Genomic DNA, 22535 nt, shown 5'->3' with positions numbered 1-22535 from the left:
ATTTAGGCATCTGGTACAATTTATTTTTTACTGTTTTAAGGCTGATTAAAGGAAGGTAGCTTTCCCATAGGCAGTTCAGGTGTTGCTAGGTGCTTGTGTGCCTTCTTGGGGAGGTGACTTTTCCTGCCTTTTTTTGTGTGGCAGTAACTCATTTCTAGCATATTTTATGTACTGCCTTGGGTAGCAGATATTTGCAGACAGGAAAGGCATGATAAATTGCAATTAACAGTGCCTTGATATTTGGATGTTGGAGGGCACCTGCCAACATGGTTGGTGCCAGAGTAGCTGGAACTCCACTGTGCCGGCAAAGTCTGTGTTTGTTCCCAAGTAGTTCTTGGCATGCCATAAAGGTTAGCACTTGGTACTAGGCACTGTGACTAATGCAGGGAAAGTTGCCATGGCTCTTCACTAAGCAGAGCACATCCTCACGTAAAGCTGTTATGTTAGGCAATGTGGGACAGGGAAAGTATTAATTTTTGGCAAGAAACCAAGTATTGATATTTTTTCCCTTATTCTACAATGAAAGTTTTCCACCTGTGTAAACTAGGAGCCAAGAGATTGTTACACGTTTCAAAGGTATGAAAGAATTAGAAACGCAAGTGTTGAATCAAGAGGTCTAAATCTGAGGTGGATGTGATTTGGCTTTTAAAGGTGCCGGGAATGTTTATGTAATATGAAGCTGTGTTTCCACAGTAGAGTGTGGGGCACTTGGCAGCTTTCAGCCAGCCTTGTTACAACTGAGAGAAGACTGCCTTTCAACTCAGCAGGGGACAGGAGGTACCCGTAACTGCTGTAGGGAATTGGTTTCAAGTCAGAAGATCAACCAGGTATTTTGAGCTCTGTCATGCTGAAGCTATTTGGAGCTGTTTATTTTACTTGCATACAGTGACTTTCATTTTAATTGCACTGTAACTTTTCTGTTTTGCCTTTTTGTGGCTCTGGATAATTCTGATTGCACAGGTCTTGAGAGAAAGCAAATGATTTGCACCCAGGTGACTGGAGTCAGTCAAAGTGCATCCTTTGTTCTTGACTGAAATCTTGCGCTTGCTTTGAGGGTTTTTCTTCCCTTTAACAAATTGATTCTTTCAGGCTTTCCAGAGATCACACCCTCACTAAGAGAAGCACAGTTAAAATAAGGGCCAGGCACTACTCCCAGGTCATTCTTAGATAACAGTTCCTAGGCAGGCTCCATTTCAGGGACTTAGTGGCATGATGCTGTACTGCACTAACAGACAGCCTTTGGTTGTATCAAATGCCTGCATCAAGGACAGGTCTCACTGGTGGGGATTTGTGGCATAGGCCCAGTCTGTATTGATGGCTTTTCCTGGCACTGTGGTGTACTTCCTCATTCTGTGGGACTGTTTCTGTTACCTTTCTCTTTGTGAGTTAAGCAGTGGTCTTTCTCACTTTTAAGTGGCAAATGTTATATTTCAAGAGCTTCAGGGAGTAGTTTTCTTACACCTTTTTTGTGTTTTCTACAATAAAGTAAAAAAAGCATCTTGCAGATTCCCCAAAGTCTATCCCAAAGGAGTTAGAATTATTATGTGACTGTGATGAAACTCCTTCACTGTGGTGGACAAGAGGCCTCCCCAGGACATATCCTGAAAGCTTCCTCCCATGAGAGAGGGAGGAAGAAAGCAAGCAGCCTCCTTCTATGGAGACAGGCCTATTGCTTTAGGTAATCAGCTGCTCTTTGCATGTTTCTTAGGAATTGCAATGTGATGTGTCTGTAGAGGAAGATAACAGGCAAGAATGGACCTTCACACTGTATGACTTTGACAACAACGGAAGAGTCACACGTGAGGTAAGCAAAGTACTGCTGCCCCTTTGTGTGCAGTGTCTGCTAAAAGAGACATGTTTTATAACAGGAACATTTTTTTCATCTGTGAAATAGAGGTGTCCTGCCAACTTAAACAGCAGTTTCCATGGATCCTTCCCTCCTAGAAACAATCCCACCAGTAATTTACTGTTTTCAGATGTACTGTATGTCTTCTTAAGCCAGTTGTTTAATACCTGGGATTTGCCTGTAAGTAAAGTAGTACTGGCATTTGCGGAGGAAAATACCTGAAACAACTAAACATAGTCAAAATAACCCCCTGCAAATGTATATTGTTCTGGCTTCTATCCTGCTTTTCAGTTGAGCTAACCAAATAGCAAGGTTGCTTTCTGACATTCTTTCCAGTAGGACTAACTATACTGTTCTGTTATTTTCATGAATATTAGGCTGATCCCTGTCTTCTTCCTCCAAGTATAAATAACGTGGATGATATTTACTAGAGGACAGTAGCGAACGGCTGTCAAAGCATACCCACATATATTTTTTATTGCTAGGATGTCTTCAAGTCATATTACCTGTGCAAATAAGAAGCCAAATAAGAGTATGTATAGATAGAACACGGTCCTTTTCCAGAACTATTTCTATCCAAATTGAATGATACTTCCTCTAGAAGAATGTCTTTTACTGAGATATACCGCAATGTGCTGTCATTGGTTTTTGGTTTGCTTTTTTTTTTTCTGGTGAGGTGTGTTTGCTCCCATGCCTTTGGATAATCAACTGAAAATTGACAGGTTTTGTCTCTCCTGGCTGTTATGCTGGTGTCTGTGAAAATCGCCAAGAGCTGGTTGAAAGGAACAGGGTAAATACTGAAAGAGCAGTGGCCTTAGACTACAAATGGGGGCAGAATTTTTCCCTAAAAGACTGAAGCAAATTTCTTCTGACATTTATGAACAAATTCCAAATGTGGTGGATGTTCAGGGTTTTTAATATGTATATAAACATCATTACTAGGCCTTTTTATTATCTCTGCTCTGATAGTGCTTTGAATAATCAAGTCTGTGTCCCTCATGCAAGAGAATAAGCAGATGAAAAGTTACAGGCCAAGTCCAGAGTTACAAGTGGGAAGATGTGATATATAGAGAGAGGTTAAGGAGAAGGGGTGAGTGGAATGAGGAAGTAGTACTGTATTTGTTAATGTATGGGGAACAGAGACCAGAAAAACGAAATAACTTGCCTGAAGTCTCACAAGAACCTAATGGGAGATTGAACCCAGATCTTTTGAGACCCAAGGCTTAATCTTCATTATAAGATTATCACGACTCTTGAAGAATAGGGCAAAAATGCATAAAACCCAAACTCACGCACATGGGTGTCCTTTACATTCAGGCATGGAATTCCCATTAATGTCAGTGGGAGTTCCATGTGCTGAACATAACGAGAATGTGCTTTCAAGTATGTATACAATAATTATTTGTGATTATGTGGTACACCAAAGAGCTTAATTTGACTGTACCTAGAGAATGTATTACAGCCAAATTCTACCTCTCCCTGCTCCAAGAGCAGGCTGCAGCTTAACTGAAACCAAATCTGCTCAGGGATTGAAAATCATACTACTCTGAGTCTGGAGGTTGCTACATTCAGGCTTGAGCCTGTGCCAAAAAAAATCTTTTAACCAGGGGACCAAAGAGACTGATAATTTTCAGCTCTTTACATGTGACCAAAGATAGAAACAGATAGTATGCACCATTGCAGAGTTTTTCAGTTATGTTACACATTTCTTTTGCAAGCTGTTCCAGTGCCATTGTATCATCCATCTTGTTGGTTGTCTTCTGTTTAATCCAGATGAAATTTAAGAGTTGTTTGTGCAAGAATGACTAATGATAGCAGCTTGTAGATAATCTTGGCCACAAAAGAGGAATTTTAGTCTCTTCATGTGACATAGAATTTGTTGTTCTATTAGCCTCAGAGAGACTGGCACTCAACAAAGTGGGCCTGATACTGTATTTTATTAAGCAGCTCTGCTCCTGGTCCAGGAAAGGACTTAACGATGGTGAACATTAAACATGGGAATAATTTGAATTAAAATGAATGGGACACATTCTTTGAATTAGAAATATGCAAAGCACATTGCTGGATCAGGGGCAGAACAGACAGTCTGAGGAAGAGGGCTAGCTCTACCAGTGCCATTTAATGAGCTGATGAAAATGCTCTCAGCTGGTCAGCTTTTTTAAACAAGGGTCTAGTGTTCTGATGAGAAAAGCTTAGTGTTCACCTTTTCTCCTTTAAAAATGTCACTTTAATGTCTCCTGGATTTATAGCTGGATTTAACAGGGAGATGAGATTTCTTAAGTTAGATTTCTAACTGTAGACATTGAGGATCTGTACCAAAAGGAGTCAGCCTTATCATTCTATTTTTCACCTTGGTAAAGACAGACACTGGAAAAGGATGTGACTTGCCACCCACGTCACAGAATCACAGAGTCACAGAATGCTTAGGGTTGAAAAGGACCTTAAGGTCATCTAGTTCCAGCCCTCCTCCCAAGGGCAGGGACACCTTCCACTAGACCAGTGTGCTTCAAGCCCTGTCCAACACTGCCAGGGATGGAGCATTCACAACTTCCTTGGGAAGCCTGTTGCAGTGCCTCACCACCCTCACAATAAATAACTTCTTCCTTATTTCTAACTTAAATATACCCTGTTTAAGTTTAAACTGATTACCCCTTGTCCTATCACTACAGTCCCTGATGAAGAATCTCTCTCTGAAATCCTTGTAGGAGCCCTTCCATTTCATTTGATTCAGTTATTGTGTTTAAAATACTGGACTTCATGTCCAGAGACTTTCCAAAGGAACAGAGAGTGTTAAATGAAGTTTGTAAGAGACATGTGGGTGGGGTGCAATTTTACAAGTGCACCAAATGTTTTTTTCATTAAAATGTTTGAAAATTGTAAATGAGATACTGATTTAGTTACTGGACAAAAATTCTCTTGGGCTTTACACAATGAGAGATCACCGCAAGAGCATTCAAATTCCATCGTAGTGGAATTTCTTCTGGATCTTAACAATATCTTCAGAACTTAATACTGCTTTGATTTCCTTCTAGAGTCTGCATGATTTATTCATAGTCCTTAAAATTAGAAATCCAGATCTAGTAATACTTCTTGAAGAGATACACTCATTATGAAAGCAGAATTATTGGGATGGCAAATCATAAAATTGGCATTACTGTATATTGTTAAACTACTGCTTTTTCTGTCATAGAGGCCCACAATTTTCAGTTGGTTTAGTTTAGTGGGAAATAACTTTTCCTGCTCTAATGTGTATATTACAAAACTTGGCTAATGATGTTTCCCTTCATTCCATAAGCCATAAGAGGACAATTCATTATGTATTGCAGGCCTTTTTAGAACTGACAGCTGCACTGTAATTATCTTCACACAGATATTTGTAATCGGACTTGAAACTTGGATAATTGAACTAATGTGTTTTGATCCATGAGTTTTTATATTGACCTCTCTGAATGTAATTATACTTCATAAACAGTAACCTTTTTTTTTTTTTAATCAATCAATTCTTTCTTAGAAAATTAAGTTTCTTTGGTGAGTGGGTTGCTTGTGGGGAGTGAAAAAAGGGAAATTCTTCTAAAGTAGCTGTTGAGTAGATAGTAAGCGAAGCTCCTTTCAGGCTCCAAATAAGAATGATTCAAAAACATATGTGATCAAACAAAGCTGATGTTGCAATAAAAACATCCCACTGTACGTAGAAATCAGACTACAAACAGAGTACAAATGAGACATTTGTACTTTTGTTGTTTTTTTTTTCTGAGGGAAAGGTAATGAACTGATATTGATGCTTTTCTTCATGCATTTTTAATGCTAAAAATGTTCTTTCTATCTTACATTAAATACTCAATTTTTCCTGTTTTCTTTCTCTTCCCTCCCCCCCCCCCCCCCCCCCCCCCCAGTTAATTTTTGCTCCTGTCCTCTGTAATGAGTGAAAAGGTTTGAGGTTATTTCTTCATTCAGATCTCAGCGCCAACTCTTTGCCTTGGGGAAGGATGCTGGCTCTTTTGGGGCTACCATTTATCAGCTTGACCCTTATCTTGAAATTTGTTTATTGCACTGTGGTTGTCAACATTGTATTAACTCATGGTGAGGAAAGAACAATGGAACCAATGGCTAGAGTAGCTTTTGTCTTTAGCAGAGGGGCCATCATTTCAACCATTAAGTTTTTGTGGGTTTGTGTCAGGGAGAAATATTAAGAGAAAACAGAACTTTTTCTTTCAGTTTTGAAGGGAGCTAAAGACACAAAGACATCTCTCCCAGAGAAGTTATGAAGAATAAAACTGAATGCTTCCTTTCAATGTTATTAAATGTGTTAGGGTTATTTTGTTTTGGCTTTGGTGTTTTGGTTTTGTTTGGGTTTTTTGTTATTGGTGATGGTGTTTTTGTGTTGGTTTGGGTTTTTTTCTTCCTTTTTCCTGGGGGGCTGTAGAAGGTGTGTTTGTGTGTGCAAATATCTCATTCTGTCAAATTAATTCTGCTGTAAAAGCCTCTTAGTTTACAGAATCTCTAGTTAGCTAACTAGTCATATTGATGACAAGCTACAATAATACTGGAAAAATAACCACTAATGTTCCTTAAAAGTAAAATGTTAATACCTGGAATAGGGACTTCCTCAGTCACTGTAAGGAATGAAGTTCTGTAACGAATGAAGAATACTTCCATGTAATTTGCTCTTGTTCTTTTTTTCAGACCCATAAGCTTCTCTGAGTGGTTTAAATTCCTGCTAATCTCCTACTGGAGATCTGTAAAGTATTCTGTGGATACATTTCTGAGGCAGCATACATGTGTAGCCTCAACTGTTTGATTTTTAGTATTTTTAATGCAAGTATTTCTGGCAATAAAAAATTGCTCTTTTCAATATACTTTATTGTAATATACTTTTTGTTTGTTGTATTAGCTGCTCGATAAAACAGGATGTTGAAAACATGCAGGTTAACGCTGTTAAGTCCTTCAGGCCTGGAAAAGACAACATAGTGTTTGATAAAGAGGAATAAATCTGGGTATGACATGTGCTGGCCATTTGAAGATTACCCAGCAAACATTTATTTTCCTCTTTGAGGAAAAATATGATTGTTTCAGTTTTCTTACTTGATTAAACTAGCTATTCCAGCAGAAAATCTGCACACTAGAAGCTCTTCAGAAGTTAGATTCATGCAGACTACTTCCCCTCTGAATATAATGTTTATTGTAAAGGATAATTTCTTTTATTCTTATTTCTCTTTATCCATTTAATATACTAGTTTAGGAATCCACAACAATTTCTAACTCAAAGTGGTATAAAAGTACATTTCAGAGGAAAGAAAACAAAAACAAACAAAAAACCCCAAGCAAATGATATTTTTGAGAAATGGGAGACACTGAAAATTCTGATTTTGTTCATTTTTTGCTTAAAAAGGGAGGAAGTTTGAGAAATGTGGGATGAAACTTTTTGTGTGGGAAGTTTCAAGCAGTCTTAAAGCAGTTGCAAAATCACGTGACTAATAAAAGTCATAATCCACGGTACAGAAAGATTAGATTCCTTGGTAGGTGGTCTCTGAAACATGCTGGTTGGTGTACCAGGAGAGAGAAAGATTTAAATAGCTTTTATTCTTGATGTTTAATGCTAAATTGAGGAGAGTGAAATGCCCAAGCTGGTGTGTAGAAGGTAAAGCTGTCTCAATTTTAGGCAGTTCTTTAAGGAGTTTAAATATAGATAATATTCAGTGGGACAGCTTTCAAGGAGAACATAGATTTCCTCAGTCTCCTGGCAGGCTAATAGCAGATGAAAATTCTTTTGTGGGTAAATATAGACATAGCTATAAAATACAGATTTTGTAATATGTATTTTAATGGTCTAGAGCTACTGATTTGACAAGAAGCCATTAGCATATTAGCTGCCAAAAAAAGGGCTGTGAGAAGATAGTTTTAGTCACATCTCAAAACTCACTGATAGAGGCCATTCCTAACAGTGGCTCAGGAATTTGTATGTTGCAGTTGTGAAGCAATAACTGGAAAGCAACAGGAAGTTCAAGCTGCCTTGTAGTAGGTACCTCCACAGCCAGAACTTTGGTAGATGACAGATTAGCAAATGACCCAAGCAGACTTGTTGGACCAAATCAGAACTGTCAGTTTACTAGAATTCCCAACCCCAAATTAGGACCACAACTAAATGAATCCTATAATAAAAATGTTGTTGACAGTATTTAAAAGATCAGCATAAACATTAGGCGGTTACTTATGGATATCCCTAACCTCGATCTTGGTATATATCCAGTTTGACGACCACGTTCATTTACTGCCAGAATGCAGAGCAGTTCTGGTCGTCATGCAGGAAGCTGGGTATTAAATGCAGAACAAAATGCAAAGGCAGTAGAGTATAAGGCCTCAAGGTGTCCTGATTAATCTGTGCAGCATCTTAAACTGCTTGGAGCCTGGACATTGATTTGGGTTAATTTGGGCCTGTTTGGCTGACGGATTTAAACTGTTCTGGTGTGATATGTATGTGCGCATATTTCTGACTTCCCAAGTATGTGTCACACAAATGCTGGCCTTCTCTGACAGCATTTGGAAGTATGTTTTAAACCACTGAGTCAAGCAGCTTGTTGAGAAAGACCCTCAGAGAATACAAGCGGCAGATTGTATGCCAGTTAGCAAGTTAGCCCTCATCATTGGAAAAAAATATGTAAAAGGATAGTGGGAGCAAAGACTCTGTCTTTGCCTGTTAAAGTTAAAATAGATTAGATGGTCAGCTTGTACAAACATCTGGCCTAGCTGAAAAAAGGAAAGAGGACAGATGGCTGAGAAAGAGTTGATAATAACCTCTTGATAGTAGTCTTGTGTGGAAAGATGCCATGTTGGCTCACCTACACTTGTTAAGGAATGTATGGGAAAGGCTCAACTCACCAAAGTGCTGAGTGTATGAAGCCCTGTTTTGAATAAATATGGTTCTGAAGTATTCTGATGAAAGGCGTGGGCTGGCTAATCGAGGTGTAGGATTATAGCACCATGCTTCTAGAACATAATTTATGAATGCATATAAAACAACAGATACTGTTTTTTGTATGTCTGTGTTCTTGCTTTGTTGTTTTTTTCTCATAGATGAATAAAAATCCAGCCCTTCAAGCTGGCCTTTAGATATGGCTGTGTCTGTTTAGAGGTCTGGCTAGGTTTCAGCTTAGGGTGGAAGTGTGAGAAGTGAGATGTGTTAAAGAGCTGTGAGGTGTCCACCAAATTGTCACTGAGCAGTCTTTCCCTCATTCAAGCTTTAGACCATGGTTCTTGTCCAGAGGATGGAAAACAGCTACTAACATGGTAGTAAAAGTCCATATATAAACACTCTAGCAACAATTCCACTGAGTGCAGAAAGGTTAGAGGGGTTACATGGTAACGTGAAGCCTGAACCGTCTGGGATTTAGTTACTTATTCTGCCTGTTGAGCTGGAAAATCATCTACTCTAAAATAATTTTTCCTGACCATAAGGTCAGTATTCCCCTAAATTCTGTGTGAGTAGAAATCAGTATTTCTGTGTCACCTTTAAAACTGATTAGATAGTGAGGACTGTGTGGTATACTGACTACTAAAATGCTGGGACCCACTAAAGCATACTAAACTTTGAGCTGCCATCGTTACAGGTATGACCTCTACGCAAAGGAAAAATTGTAGAGGTTTTGAATTTTTATAAACCTCTTAATCCTCAGTTATACTTAGCAAAAGATGATTTAGGTATTTCCTTTGTGCTCACAGGCATCTGGAAGGATGTTAGGTACAAATAGTGCAAGAAATAGGAAGAAATTCTCATATATACATTGAATAGGATCTTCATAGCCTACAGTGATCAGTATGCTCTGGGTTTAGGTTAATGCCTAAGACCAGTTTGGATGAAATCCCTTTGAGAAAAAGTAGTGAGCCAAGAGCTCTCCTTTTCATCCCAGCAATTTAAGATGGTACCCTTTTTGAGCCTGACTGGATTACATCAGTCCGAGAGACCTCTAAGCTACTAAACAGTGTTTCTCCTGTTTGAAACAATCAGTTTATTCAAACTGGCTAGTGTCCTTTCTGATGTAGCCAGACATGCAAGCATTTGTTCACGTCCCTTTGCCTTCAAAGAGACGTGTGAAGAACATTCTGTAATAGGCCTGACTGAATAATCTCTCTTCAAAAAGGAAAGTTTAGGATTGATTTGAATTTTGCAAAATAATCTAGACCCCAAAATGCATATGTTAGAGTGACATTCAGACATTATTTGCTTCCACACCTGAGGTTTACAGTTCTGCCACGTCTTTTACTGGTTTTCCTCTATATAATCAACCATTCAACTATCCCAAGAATAAACACATGAGACTGTAACATCCGAGATTTTCTTCATTGCTGTATTTATTTTGGTTATGTGAACTCAGTTTTTAGTGCAGTATGAATGGTTAACATAGAATCATAGAATCCCTGAGTTCTGCTGAAATCAAAGAGAAGAAAAGGCAGAACACAAGTTTGCTGATTCACAGTTTGGAAAGGCTGAATATCTTGCATTGTTGTTATTATTTTGATATAGTTTGCCCCATTTAAAAAATCTTATGCCACGTGATGTAGATTGTAATGTTCTTTGCAAATTCAGCTCTTTTAAATTCAGTGACTTCTGAGACTATTTCAACATTTAATACTCCCAAGTCCAAAATAGTTGTATCAAAGTTGTAGGTTTCATACCATTTTCACAACAGTGTGTCTTTATGTGTTTCAATCCAATTATAGGATATTACCAGCTTGCTTCATACCATCTATGAAGTAGTTGATGCATCAGTAAATCATTCTCCTAGTTCCAGCAAAACTCTGCGAGTGAAACTTACTGTGGCACCAGATGGCAGCCAGAAGAAAAAGAGTATCTTTGCTGGTAAGCACATGAAATCAGCCGTTGGAAAAAAATACAAAAGGTTTCAAGAATCCCTCAAAAATACAACTTCGTATTTTGTTACTACAATTAAATATATACGTAAGGGCAAATAATTATGTGGGTATTTGAAACCCTATGAATCTGCTTTATGGGTGCAAAATTGCCTACCCTCCTCCTTTCAGTGTCCCTTAAGCAAATTAGAGTTCCCTTACCTGATTGATTGTTCCTCATTGGAAGCAGCAGTAGCCCATATGGTATGTAATTACCTTTGTGTACCACAAGGCAGATTTAAGGCCTTTTCAACTTGTACCACTTCAACTCTGCTGTTACTACAATGCCCAGCTTCTGTGAAAACAGATGTAGTGGTATAAAATGTTTTTTGCAAGTGCAGAACTGCCACTGCTGCTGGATAAGGACAAGCAATTCAGCATAAATAGCCTTTATGAAACTATGCATAAAAATTGAACTTTTCTATAGTGGCAGAGTCTGCCAGTGAAAATGATGCATACTCTGATGGCTAATTCACATTATACTCACTATAATAAGAGTTGTATAATTTCTTCAGTAGGTTAAGTACTAAAAATACTTATTTACAGTAATTTAAAGTATTTAAAGTAGTACTACAGTAGAAAATGTGGGCACTTTACCCCAAAGGAAAGCCTTGTTACCTCAGGTTTAATATATCCATCTACTCAGTCAAGTGCAGACATAAGAAAATTTGTGCTTCTGGGGAGCTCTGTAATGCATTAGTACAGCATGAAGCTCCAAGCTGCTGAGCCTTCCTGAGAGACAAGTATATCAGTGTGAATGCAGCTCCATTTAACCTGCCACATGGCTTGCAGCCTATAGTCCTACAGTCAAGGTTATGCCTGCCTAAAATCTGTTGTGTGGACAAAAGCACTTTTGAGAAGGGTACATGAAATAATACATTACATCTTGATTTACCAACAAGAAAATTGCATTTACAATGTGGCATGTTATGCTTATCAGCCAGGACAGTAATGTGAGAATAATGTCCTTTTCTCTTGGCAGATTTGCAGAGTGCCAGGCATAGAGCTGAAAGCAAAGTTAATGAAGAAGTAAGAAGCTCTGAGAAGAAGCAGCGGGCTTCTCTCAGGTAAGGGGAAAGAACTCTATGTCCTAACAGGCACTGGGTACCTCTGAGAAAACCTCTACCATTGATTTCTTGTTTGCTTCCTTGCTTTAGTTTTTAAAATTATGTTAAAACAAAGGAATTACAGGATTTTCATTATGGAACCATTAGCAGATTCCAGGGGTGAATACTTTGTACATTAAAATGAAACCCAAAAAGCAAATCTGTAGGATCAGTGACTCAAATTTTCTTCTGTTGGCTCTTTGGAGGACATGCAGTGCCTTTTAGACACTATCTGCAAATATTGTGCCTACTAGTGGAGTTCATAGCACAGCCTTTGGCTAAAAGTGTCCCAGACCCCTTTAATCTCCACAGAGGCCGACTCCTGCTTTTCTCCATCCTCCACAGTGACTTAGCAAAGGGGCCATCTCTGCTGACTCCCCCTTGCTAGAAACCATGCTTCCCTGCTGCCACATCAGCTTTAGGTCAACTTCTCCTTTGCAGAATTAGTTATTTGGGAGTACCCATGAGGAATTAGCTGACTTGCTTAGAACTAATATATTTAATGTAATCTTACAGGAAAATTTGGACTTTTTTTCTTTGTAAGTTTCAGAATACATTTCACCACTTGAAAAAATATGTCTAGTGTCTTTCAATGGACTCCAGCCTGTGTGACTCAGGGTGCAGCCATTTCCAATAAAGCACAAGCACAGTGGGCTTCTTTTATGAAGAGATGCAGGTAGACTTGCAGCCATCTACGGATTAGATAAAAAAAAATTAGTTTTAGTTCTTCCCTAATAGAATGCACAATATTATTTTGGATGCCAGTCCAGAACAGGCGTTCTTCCTCTGAACATGTGTAATCATGTGTATTTATCCTGTTATCAAGGGTTCTACCTGATAGATATTACCTGCACTGAATTTCAGTGTATGTGATAATCATTTGCAATATATTTTTCAGGTACTATAATTTTTTATAGCGAAGAAAAATGTTAATCTCTCAGTCACATGTAGGTGTACTGTTCCTTTTCTGAATTTGGTATTCTAATGGATAGAAAACCAAATCAAAACCAGATAATTTTCGTAGATTTGAACATGGAGCAGTTGCTCCAAACACGTCATCTTGGTGTATAGGTTTGACCTGTTTTAGGATTTTAAGTTTAACACTAAGGCAGAGGGAAGTGTTCACTGAAGTGCTACAGCAATGACATTGAATCATTTGTTACATTTGTTTCTTCAGTTGCAAATATAAGAAAAAAAAAAATCCACTCTTGGCTTTCCTTGGATTTAGGGATATTTGTTCAAATACATAATACATTTATCAGGAGAAGGAGCATTCGGTCTTATTAAAGATGACAACAAAACAGTGCCTCCCTTTTTTGGATAGAGTAAAAATGCCAGTGAGTTGTCCCAGTGAGCATATCCCAGTACAATCAAATTTCAGATTAAAAGAAGACTAAAATGACTTAATCTTCTGTTAGGAACAAAATCTTCTGTGAACTAAAGAATACTCCATGGTTTTCCTTGCTGGCCTCAATGTAGTATTCAGATTCCCTCTGCCCATTAGCAAAGGTTTGCCCTGTGTGAATTTAATGCCCTGTTTTTTGCTTGATAATTTGTTGCAAAAATCCCCTTTCAGTCGTAAAAATCCCCTTGAAGTCCTGGTTTTGCAAATGTAGCGGTTTTATGAATAGCAGCCATTTCCTTAAATCCACAGCCACAGAGGCATCAAATGTTGGGGTAGAATCTTGGCTCTGCTGTATGTCCTTCTCATCCCTTTGGATAGAGGCTTCCTAGCCAGAACAAATCTGTATCTTGAGCTGAGCAGATCAGCATCAGGCAACTGTCAGTATCTAACAGGTTTTGTTGCATCTCACAAAATGTGGACAGGACAAAGAATATCTCATGATATTAATGCAGAGTCTTCTCCTTTGAAAGCAGCAATGAGTTCTTTGTGGGAAGTGCACACATTTCACAAATTCAGCCACTTAGGAATTCTAGGCAAGATCTGATTAATATTCAAGATAAAATGGATAGAAGTGTTTTTATCCTAAAGGTGGGAGATAGATGGGTTAAATTTTTCATCTGCTGGAAGCTACGGGCAATTTTCCCCCTTAGGGCTAATGCAAGTATCAAGATAAGTAGCTACATTCATAGCTAGTTTGCCTGGCATGTGTGGTACAAAATGGGTGGTGGAAGAGCACTGTCAGGCAGCTTTGTGGGTTGGGAATCTGTGCCATTCTAGTTCATGTTTCACATCAGCTTCTAAAACATCTTTTTACCCACAGATACACATTCTCGCTCTTTCTTTCTTTCCTGCTGATTTCTTACTGACTGGCTTAAATTCTATGTTATCAATGAGCATAGCTTTCAGGAAATGTCCTTGCATTTTTCTACCCTGGGCTTGTCACTGTGCTATTCCCCTTGCTTGTATATCATTGTGTGCTTATTGCCATCAGCATGACACCCCATGGCAGAAATTTTAGAAAGGGCTTTTGTATACTCCACAAACACTTAAGCAGATGCCTTTTTTTAATTAAAAACAAAGCCAAACCAAAAACCAGCATCAACACTGTGTATGTTTGCACACCATGCTTGATGCATGGCTGGTGCATGCCTGTGTCTTCCCGTCTTCCCATGTGTACGCAGGAGATCATCACGGGGCTGGATGCCAGATGCTTCAGTTCTCTAACTTAAAGTTCTCTGTGGCAGTAGAGCACAGCTCTCATGAGTATATAATTGCTTCACCGTTTATTTTTGCCTGAATACTGTTGAATGGCATCTTGCATGTAAGAAAGCTATTGAAATTCGAGAGTGCGGCAGTACTGGCATAGATTTTCTTTACTGTCTTGATGAGAGATAGAATTTATTACAGTAACAAAAAACCAGGTTCCCTGCTAACTTCGTTTTCAACAGACAGTGCTGTATACAGTGTTGTTTTATTGAGTTGACTCAAACACAGTGATGTTTTTCCTGGGTTGACTGTGAGTTTTGTGCAGCATGTGTGTGCAAGTCCCAATGGTTTCCACGGGCAGTTCATGCCTGGCAATTCAAATTACCCAGGGTCTAGCCCCAGAGATCTTTTATGTAGACCTGTGAAAATGTAACAACTTGTAAAGGTGTGTCTGGGGCAGGAAAGGTACTGAGTTGGCTATGTATCCAAAAGAATAAGGGATATCTGGACATTCCCTCGTTTTTGACAGTACCACATGTCACTTCTGGAGTTCAAGCTGACTCAGTCTTTAATGCTTACCTGCTACCCAGGCAGACTCTCCTCCATTCAGGAGACTCTACCTCTATCAAAGTAGAGCAAAAATCATCTTCCAGGTAGGTCAAGTCTTGCAACTTTTATCAGAGATACTGCAGACCTCTGTCTGACAGTGACACAGGGGACTCAGTTCTGTAATGTCCCTGGACAGTAATACACTAGACCAGGAAAGCAGTTTGTGCCAAAGCTCAGTGGGATCAGCAGCCTTTGGAAACCTGGAAATGTGTTAATAGACTTAAAGCATAGTATTAGGCACCATACAGTATAGAGCCCCGATTTAGCAACTGGTGTAGGATACAAGGCCAAATTCTGTCTAAGGCTGACAGTGCAATCTCACAGCGAAATAGCAAAGCCTATCTTGTGGACTTGGAGACTGAACTATCTGAATGACAGGGAGCAACTTATTCAAGAGTTGACTGCTTATCCTGTTTGTTATATTAAAAATATTGTTCATATCTGCAGACATCCATTTAAATTGCTGAATTAAATTGTTTGGCATTATGGGCTACACTACTGTAAACCTCTGTCTGATTTTTTTCTGCCTCATAAATGAATGGTATTTCAGATATTCATTCTCAGGAAATAGTTGTGCTATAAATAAAATTGCAAAGTTGAGCAGGAAAAGGAGTCAAGATTCTGAATCCAGCTTATTATCTGACCCTACTAATTGTATTTTGGAAAGTGGCAGTTATCTCTGGGTGTCTGACCAACACCTTCGCTTCTCAGGCTTTCTCTAGTTACTAAACCTGTCCTGTTGCCTTTCTGCAGCAGATACATGTGACTAGCCTGACATGAGGCTTGCCCCAGTGCTTCCTCACAGTGTTGGGAACAGTCATGAATCAAAGAGTAGGTTTTCTTTGGCATGTCCAGATTGAGTTGAATGGTTTGGCCCTAAGTCACAATGTAATAAACCCTAGGAAGAGTTTTATTTGTTTTTGCATGTGTAATGCAATTTGAAGGCCTCCCTTGCTTTGCAACATCGGGGTCGATTTATATGAGGGGAAAGAACAGTCAGTTCAGGCCTATCAAATTAGCAAATCCGGTCATCCAGGATTTCAAGTGTTTGTTGTTTCTTTGTGAGCAACTCATGTCACTTCAAAGGGGCCATCAGTTGTTGGTTTGCAGATGGTGATAACAACTTTAAAGAAGTTCTGCTGAACTGTAATTTTGCTTCCTGCTGACAGATATCACCAGAGTGAGAACAATCCAGAGCAAAGTGGGTGCTATCGTCATTGTGTTGATGAGAACATTGAAAGGAGAAACCACTATTTGGATCTAGCAGGAATAGAAAACTACACATCAAAGTTTGGGCCAGGTAATTTGGTAATTTACCTTTTCATCTTTCCTGTCTTCAGTTGCATGTTCCACATCAGGGGCAGTGAATTGTGAACCTGTGTGATTTGTCTGTAATGAATTACTGTAAGGAATTGGACTGTGCGAATACTGCAAGATAATTACTAGTGAAGGTGGTATCACAATGGAGTGGCTAATGTGCTGCAAGCCTGCTTTGAAGTGCTTGTTTGTGTAGCTGAACTTGGAGGTGAGCCTAGGAGAACAATCTCTACATCTAATTAAGTTTAGTCTATGGGTGAGGCGAGGACTGATTTTTGGATGTTAGAGTTTGTTCCCAAGATGATACCAGCATATCTTTTGTACTTGCTACTGACCAAAAAATAGGAGAATGTGGGTTCGTACCTGGAATTTTGGCTTTTGTCCCCACATTAAAGAGATTTAAATTTTCTCCCTTTCCCTATCCTTTGCCAAGATTTTGCTATTCCACTCACAGTTATTTTGGTGAATTTCAGATAGATGATGACCAAGGCAGGATAATATAAAGACGTTTATACATACAGAAAGATGTTCACTCCTATATAGATATGTACTTGTCTGTGTATTATTTACTAGCCAGAATTATTAAGTGTAATTAAACTAGACAGCTATAATTGCATTCACTTCCTTAGGAAAAAAATCACTCTGCCAATAATGTTATCCCTGCCAACTGCATGCTAGTAATTAAAACTTTGAAATACAAGATGACTAACTCAGCTTGTTATTTCCTAGGATCTCCTCCAGCAGCTCAAAAACATGACCCACCATGCAGAGCTGTGAATCAGACTAGATCCCGTTCTCATGAACCTGAAACTTTCCATGCACACCATAGGAAATCTCAAGTGGTGGATCCAAGCCACATCAATCTGGCTGAAAGTTCGTATGCCAAGATTGCAGAAATCCAACAGAGGCTGCGGAACCAGGACTCCAGCAAGCACTTTGTGAGGTCTCCCAAGGCCCAGGGCAAAAACATTGCCCCTCTGCATCCTGGAAGGGCAGTTAGAAATAAACCTTTTCAAGGGGCACCCATGCCAATGGCTTCCCCTAGTGCAAGGGTGGGCCAGAATCTTCCTTACCTTCCCTTGCAATCTCAACAGGTTCACAAGAAGCATAAGCAGAGGGCAAAGGAGAATCACCAAATGTGCAAAACCTTCCATTCTCCAGGAACAGTTGTGGAAAAGGAACATGTGAGAGACCTACCCACAGTTATTTTATATGAAGGCCAAGTTGGACAGATGATACAAAGACATGAACACCACCATCACCACGAGCACCACCACCACTACCATCACTTCTACCAGACATAGAAGAGATCCCACCAACATCCTCCAAGAATCGTCCCATATGAAGGAAATGTGTTCTTGTGATACCAGAACTAAGGCATTACTATGATTAATATTATTGTTACTCCATTAATATTCAACTAGCATATATTTTAGAGGTTATACTGGACTCCTGAAACTTACCCTATTTATATGTTGTGGAATGGCATAGCTTACTTAAACACCTTGTCGGTTTACTTTTTTTTTTTAAGTGGCTGTAAAACAGCAAACAGCCATAGGTTTTTGAGCTGTGATTTAATGCAGGTCATCAACGCACTTCTTTAAAAGTACTACTTCCACTGTAGTAGGAAAGATACTTCAAACACTCTTGCAGACATCTAGCTTACCACTCTGCTGTATGTCGGCTGATCGCACACAAGCCTTCTATCAGGGGAGCAATGTTCGAAGGGTTGGACTCCAGAGATACTCGGAATAATGGAAAATACAAACAGCTGCTACCTCTAGTATTATTCAGATTTTATTTTCTTTTTATTGATTGTAATGTGCTACAAAAGGGGAATTTTAATATACTGCGTTCGTGTAGCCTGTTTGTGTTCACATCCTTTCAAATTATCTTAATAATTACAAGGAAATATTAGCTATACTTGTCAACAGAGCTACATTTGTACAACTTACACTTTATTTTCTTGGAGATTCTTCACTGACACAAATATAGTCTGTTATATACTGGGTAATATTTAAATATACTTCCTTTTTTTTCCTTTTTTTTTTTTTTTTTTCCTCTTGCTTACTCTCCATCCTGTTTGGAGTAACCATTTGAAAAGAGGAGGATGTGAAATGGGTTTTTCAAAAGCATCACCAAACTTTAATGCTTGGGCCATAAGTACAGTTCTTGGGGGTTTGAGAAGGAGAGAGGTTGCTTAGAGTTTTGTTTTGTTTAAATCCACAGTTCTTTGTTTTGAGAAAGAATTGAGGAAAATATACTTTCTCACTTTAAATGTTGGCAAATATATATAAAGTATAAATATATATATATATAAATATGCACACTCTCAGGTACATTTTGTTGTGTTTTAGAAATCTGTGGTTTGAATATTAGCATTTTATTTTTTTTTTTCCCACAACAGTGACTTTTTAGAAGCACATGCCATGGCATTTTCTTAGGTGGCTCCAGTTTAAATTTCCCCAGCACCTACAAATTTTTGAGACAATTCAATATGTAAAAAACCATCATTCACAGTCATTCTGGCCTCTTTGATTTTTCCATATCGTAGGGCTTCCATTCCATGAAGGAGAATGAGACCATATTCACAAGACCTTACTAGCTGCTGAGAAATTTGAAGGTCAAAAGTAAACCGGAAAAGTGAAAAAAAGGGTCAGTAGTTCTAGTTCTAGGTCAAGTTCTAGTTTCTATGGGGCCCACATCTATAATACATTCAGTTGTGTTTTGTACAGATCACCATTTTGCAGGTAGAAAGTGACTGAAAAACACCCATGTTACTTTTGGAACCTTAGAGAACTCCTGACATCAAAATATAATTATTCTATAAAAGTATTTGCTTTTGGTTTTAATTATTTAAAGTGTTGTGGTATTTTGTCTATAGTATATATTGTAAAATGTAATTATCCAGCATTGTTATAAGCCCTTTATGATTAGGGTATTTTTTTTCTGACTAGAGCTTTGATCAGTCCAAAATGGGGTACTACCCCATTACTGCTGACTAGTTTTAGAGGGATGTTGTCCTTTCTAAGAACATGGAGACATCAACCTTGAAAGAAAAATTTAAAGCCTTGCCTTCTTGTGGAATTGGAATAGAATCACTGTTTCGTGGTAATTAGGTCCATCTCTTGTCTCTCTGGATCAGCAGTTGTTTAGACTTATTGTCCTCTTTAAAAAATCTGGTTTATTTTATTCTATTTTTTTTTTAGCTGTCAGCAGTGTGTTCTGTTAAATCTAACAAACTGTTTTTAAAATGTGTTTGATCTGTGTGACAGCTATACTGTTCTGTTTATTTTTAAAATTCCTAAAGTCCAAAAATATTTACATACAGAATTTTCTGTATTAAAAATATGAAAAGGCCACAAATTTGGTTAGTTACCACTGAGTTGTTCTATTCTAAGCCTTTTTGCTGCTTGTGTATCATTCTTTTTCAATGTATATATGATTATGGACTGAAAAAAAAAAAAAGACATTTTATGTCTAGTAGAAGGAATAAGCTTATTTATATTATAGTGTTAACAAAGTCTGATGTATTCAAGTAACTTACGTATACCGCATGCAAAACACAAAAGTGTACATTCCGGCTAAGAAGGGATGCCATGCTATTTGTTTTGAAGACGTAATTAAAGCTGTTCTCTTTTCAGGGGAGCACCTGCCAGAAAAACTGGGAGGTGGGAATTATTCCTTAGTCAATTTTTTTTAACACAGGTTGTTGCCGAAAGCCAGAAAATGTTCTGGAAAACAAGAGTGCTTTCAGAATTGTGGGTTTTTCTAAGAAGGGGCAACAGAGGGGGATAAATCTTTCACCCAAAGATATTTTGCTGGAAAAGATAACAGCACGAATAACAAAATCCTATCTGATTGAAAAGCTTTCAGTACTAGCTTTGCCAAGTCAACTCTGAAGTGTAACACAACTGACCATTGGTTATAACCTTGCATTGATTTGTTTTGGTTTCTTGTATTTGGGGATACAACAGACAAATTTACCTTGCTCAGATTCTGTGAAATACAAATACATTTTAATAACGTGGCATTCCCATACTAGAACTTTACACCAGCCATCTATGGGTATACAGTATCTATGTACTGTCTTGCAGTTGTGTTACGTGTGTTAGGTGTGAATAACATGTAGCACAGCTTCTTTTCACAGAATCTTAAATTTCTCTATCTTTTAAAAAAGTTTGCTTTTCAGTATTTTGTATAGTAAATATAGATGGTTTTGACTAAATGCTTTATTTATTTAACAGCAAAAACTGTGCCAAGAGAACCCCCTGGTAATTAAAGTTTTGCTGGTTCAGAAAGTAGATTTCCTTCTTGTTGTGGATTTCAGGGGCTTATTGCAGTTGCTGTCAGGGCTTGCATATCCCACTGATGAAAGAGCTTGCATTAACATGTTTGGGAACAGGATCAGGCCATAAGGTATGGACTGAGTATGCTTTGGTTTTATATTTAAACTATCAAGTTTCAAAGTTAAATTTCTTGTCCCCTACTGTTAGACCTGTGTTGAATAACTGATTTTTCAGCTTGTTTTTAAATCTGAAAACCATTTAAAACAGATATGTACATATTTCTTTAAGTTGCTCAAAACTGTGGCTGAATCTGAATTTAAAATAGATTAATTTCTGGTTAAACAAAAAAATGCATTTCTGAGGAAAAAAAAAGAAATTATTATTATTTAAGAGTAAAATGGAGTGGGATAAAGTAATTCCAAATGGAAACTTTAGTTTTTTCACTTACTACTTCTGTTTTTACAAAAAAAAAAACAATTCAGCAAAACAAAGTGAATCCCAAAGTTTGCACTATTTATTTGCTGAAAAAAAATTCAGTGGAAAAATTTTGCTCACCTTTACCAGCTCCAGTTTTTGGGAAGCCAGTTTTTTTTTGAAAATGAAGGTTGCTAGGCTTTTCTCACAACTTCATGACCAGCTTACACAAAGTAAACTAAGCTAAGCATAATGAAGTAAAATCTTTGTCCTAGTGAAATCTTTGGGAAGACTGCCAGATTCCCACTGGCTTCAGGGTACCTATAATTTCATTCTAGGAATGTGGGTTTGAAGTCTACATAATATGCAGAGAGTGATTTCAGTATTTATTTCTTATGCATTTTACTGCTGATGGATTTTGTAGTAGCTAATATTAAATGGAAATTTTACTGTGAGAGATCAAGCTGGTAAATTAATGAAGATTAGCAGCAAATATTGTGCTTTATACTGATGTCACTGGAGGACCTCAAGGCACTTCCAGATGTTTTTGAAACATCCACATGTTCTTTAGTCACTGTTAGATATGAAGACCCAGTTCTGCCCTCCGATGATGAAGTACCAGTTCTCCTGCATATTGGCAGACCAGCCTCTTAAGGCCACACCAAATTAAAAAGCCAAATACATGACTGCTATAACTGCCTTCCTACTGTAGTCATCATAAGCACAGAACAGCAAAGTATAGCTGGAGTACTTTAAAGTTGTATATGTGTGTGTATATATATATGTGTGTGTGTATATATATATATATATACATGTGTGTGTTGTCTAGCAGAAGTTAGTGAATGGCACAAGGTGGATTCTGACAGAGGTGATCTTTTGTAAAGGGATAAGTACTGTGTATGCTCAACAGTCTACAAGGTGCCACATAAATATACAGATACAACAAATGCTTACTGTTCTCCATATCTCATTGTGTACCTCAATTATTGAATGACAGATTTCGTGTTCCAATAAGCAGGAAAGTTAGGCCCTTTGTGGCCAAGACTGTACTTCAGAAAAATTCATCATGCTAAAAAATTTGCAAAACATTCACCATGATTTTTTTCTGGAATACAGGCAAGAATGTTCATGTTTGGAAATGTGTCAGCTAAACAAGTCTCACCTTCAATTGCCTTGATGCAATTCATCAAGATCTGAAAATATGTTTTCAAACATGACTTATTCATGGTTTTGCTGGGAACCAAGTCAAATTCAGCATCCTGTTAGTTGTCAGGCTCCCTTTTTTTTCAAATGTACCAAGCAGAAACATGTTTGAAAATCCAAACACTTAATGTGTTTTCTAAACATCTTCTGGAAGATTTCTTTTTTAATGCACTTAGCAGCAAAACCAGCCTCAGTTTTTCACTTTTTTTGTTTTTTCATATTTGACATGTTCAGTT

General features: G+C 38.1%; 1 protein-coding gene across 1 annotated transcript in view; it reads left to right on the top strand.

The window, feature by feature from the left end:
• NKD1 (NKD inhibitor of WNT signaling pathway 1) overlaps positions 1-20621 on the top strand; it is a 110608-nt gene extending 89987 nt beyond the window's left edge. The window contains exons 6-10 of the mRNA XM_061469068.1: positions 1709-1804; positions 10562-10700; positions 11733-11817; positions 16246-16376; positions 17123-20621. Coding sequence (XP_061325052.1) covers positions 1709-1804; positions 10562-10700; positions 11733-11817; positions 16246-16376; positions 17123-17697 — 1026 coding nt within the window. The 3' untranslated portion in view covers positions 17698-20621. The remainder of the gene's footprint in view (positions 1-1708; positions 1805-10561; positions 10701-11732; positions 11818-16245; positions 16377-17122) is intronic.
• The last annotated feature ends 1914 nt before the right edge of the window (positions 20622-22535 follow it).

Source organism: Pezoporus flaviventris, unplaced genomic scaffold (assembly GCF_033815535.1).
Source record: "Pezoporus flaviventris isolate CSIRO_AGI_PZ_B2104156 unplaced genomic scaffold, CSIRO_AGI_Pfla_v1 ptg000054l, whole genome shotgun sequence".
NCBI classification, from domain to species: Eukaryota; Metazoa; Chordata; class Aves; order Psittaciformes; family Psittacidae; genus Pezoporus; species Pezoporus flaviventris.
This window is presented reverse-complemented; position numbering and strand designations above follow the sequence as displayed.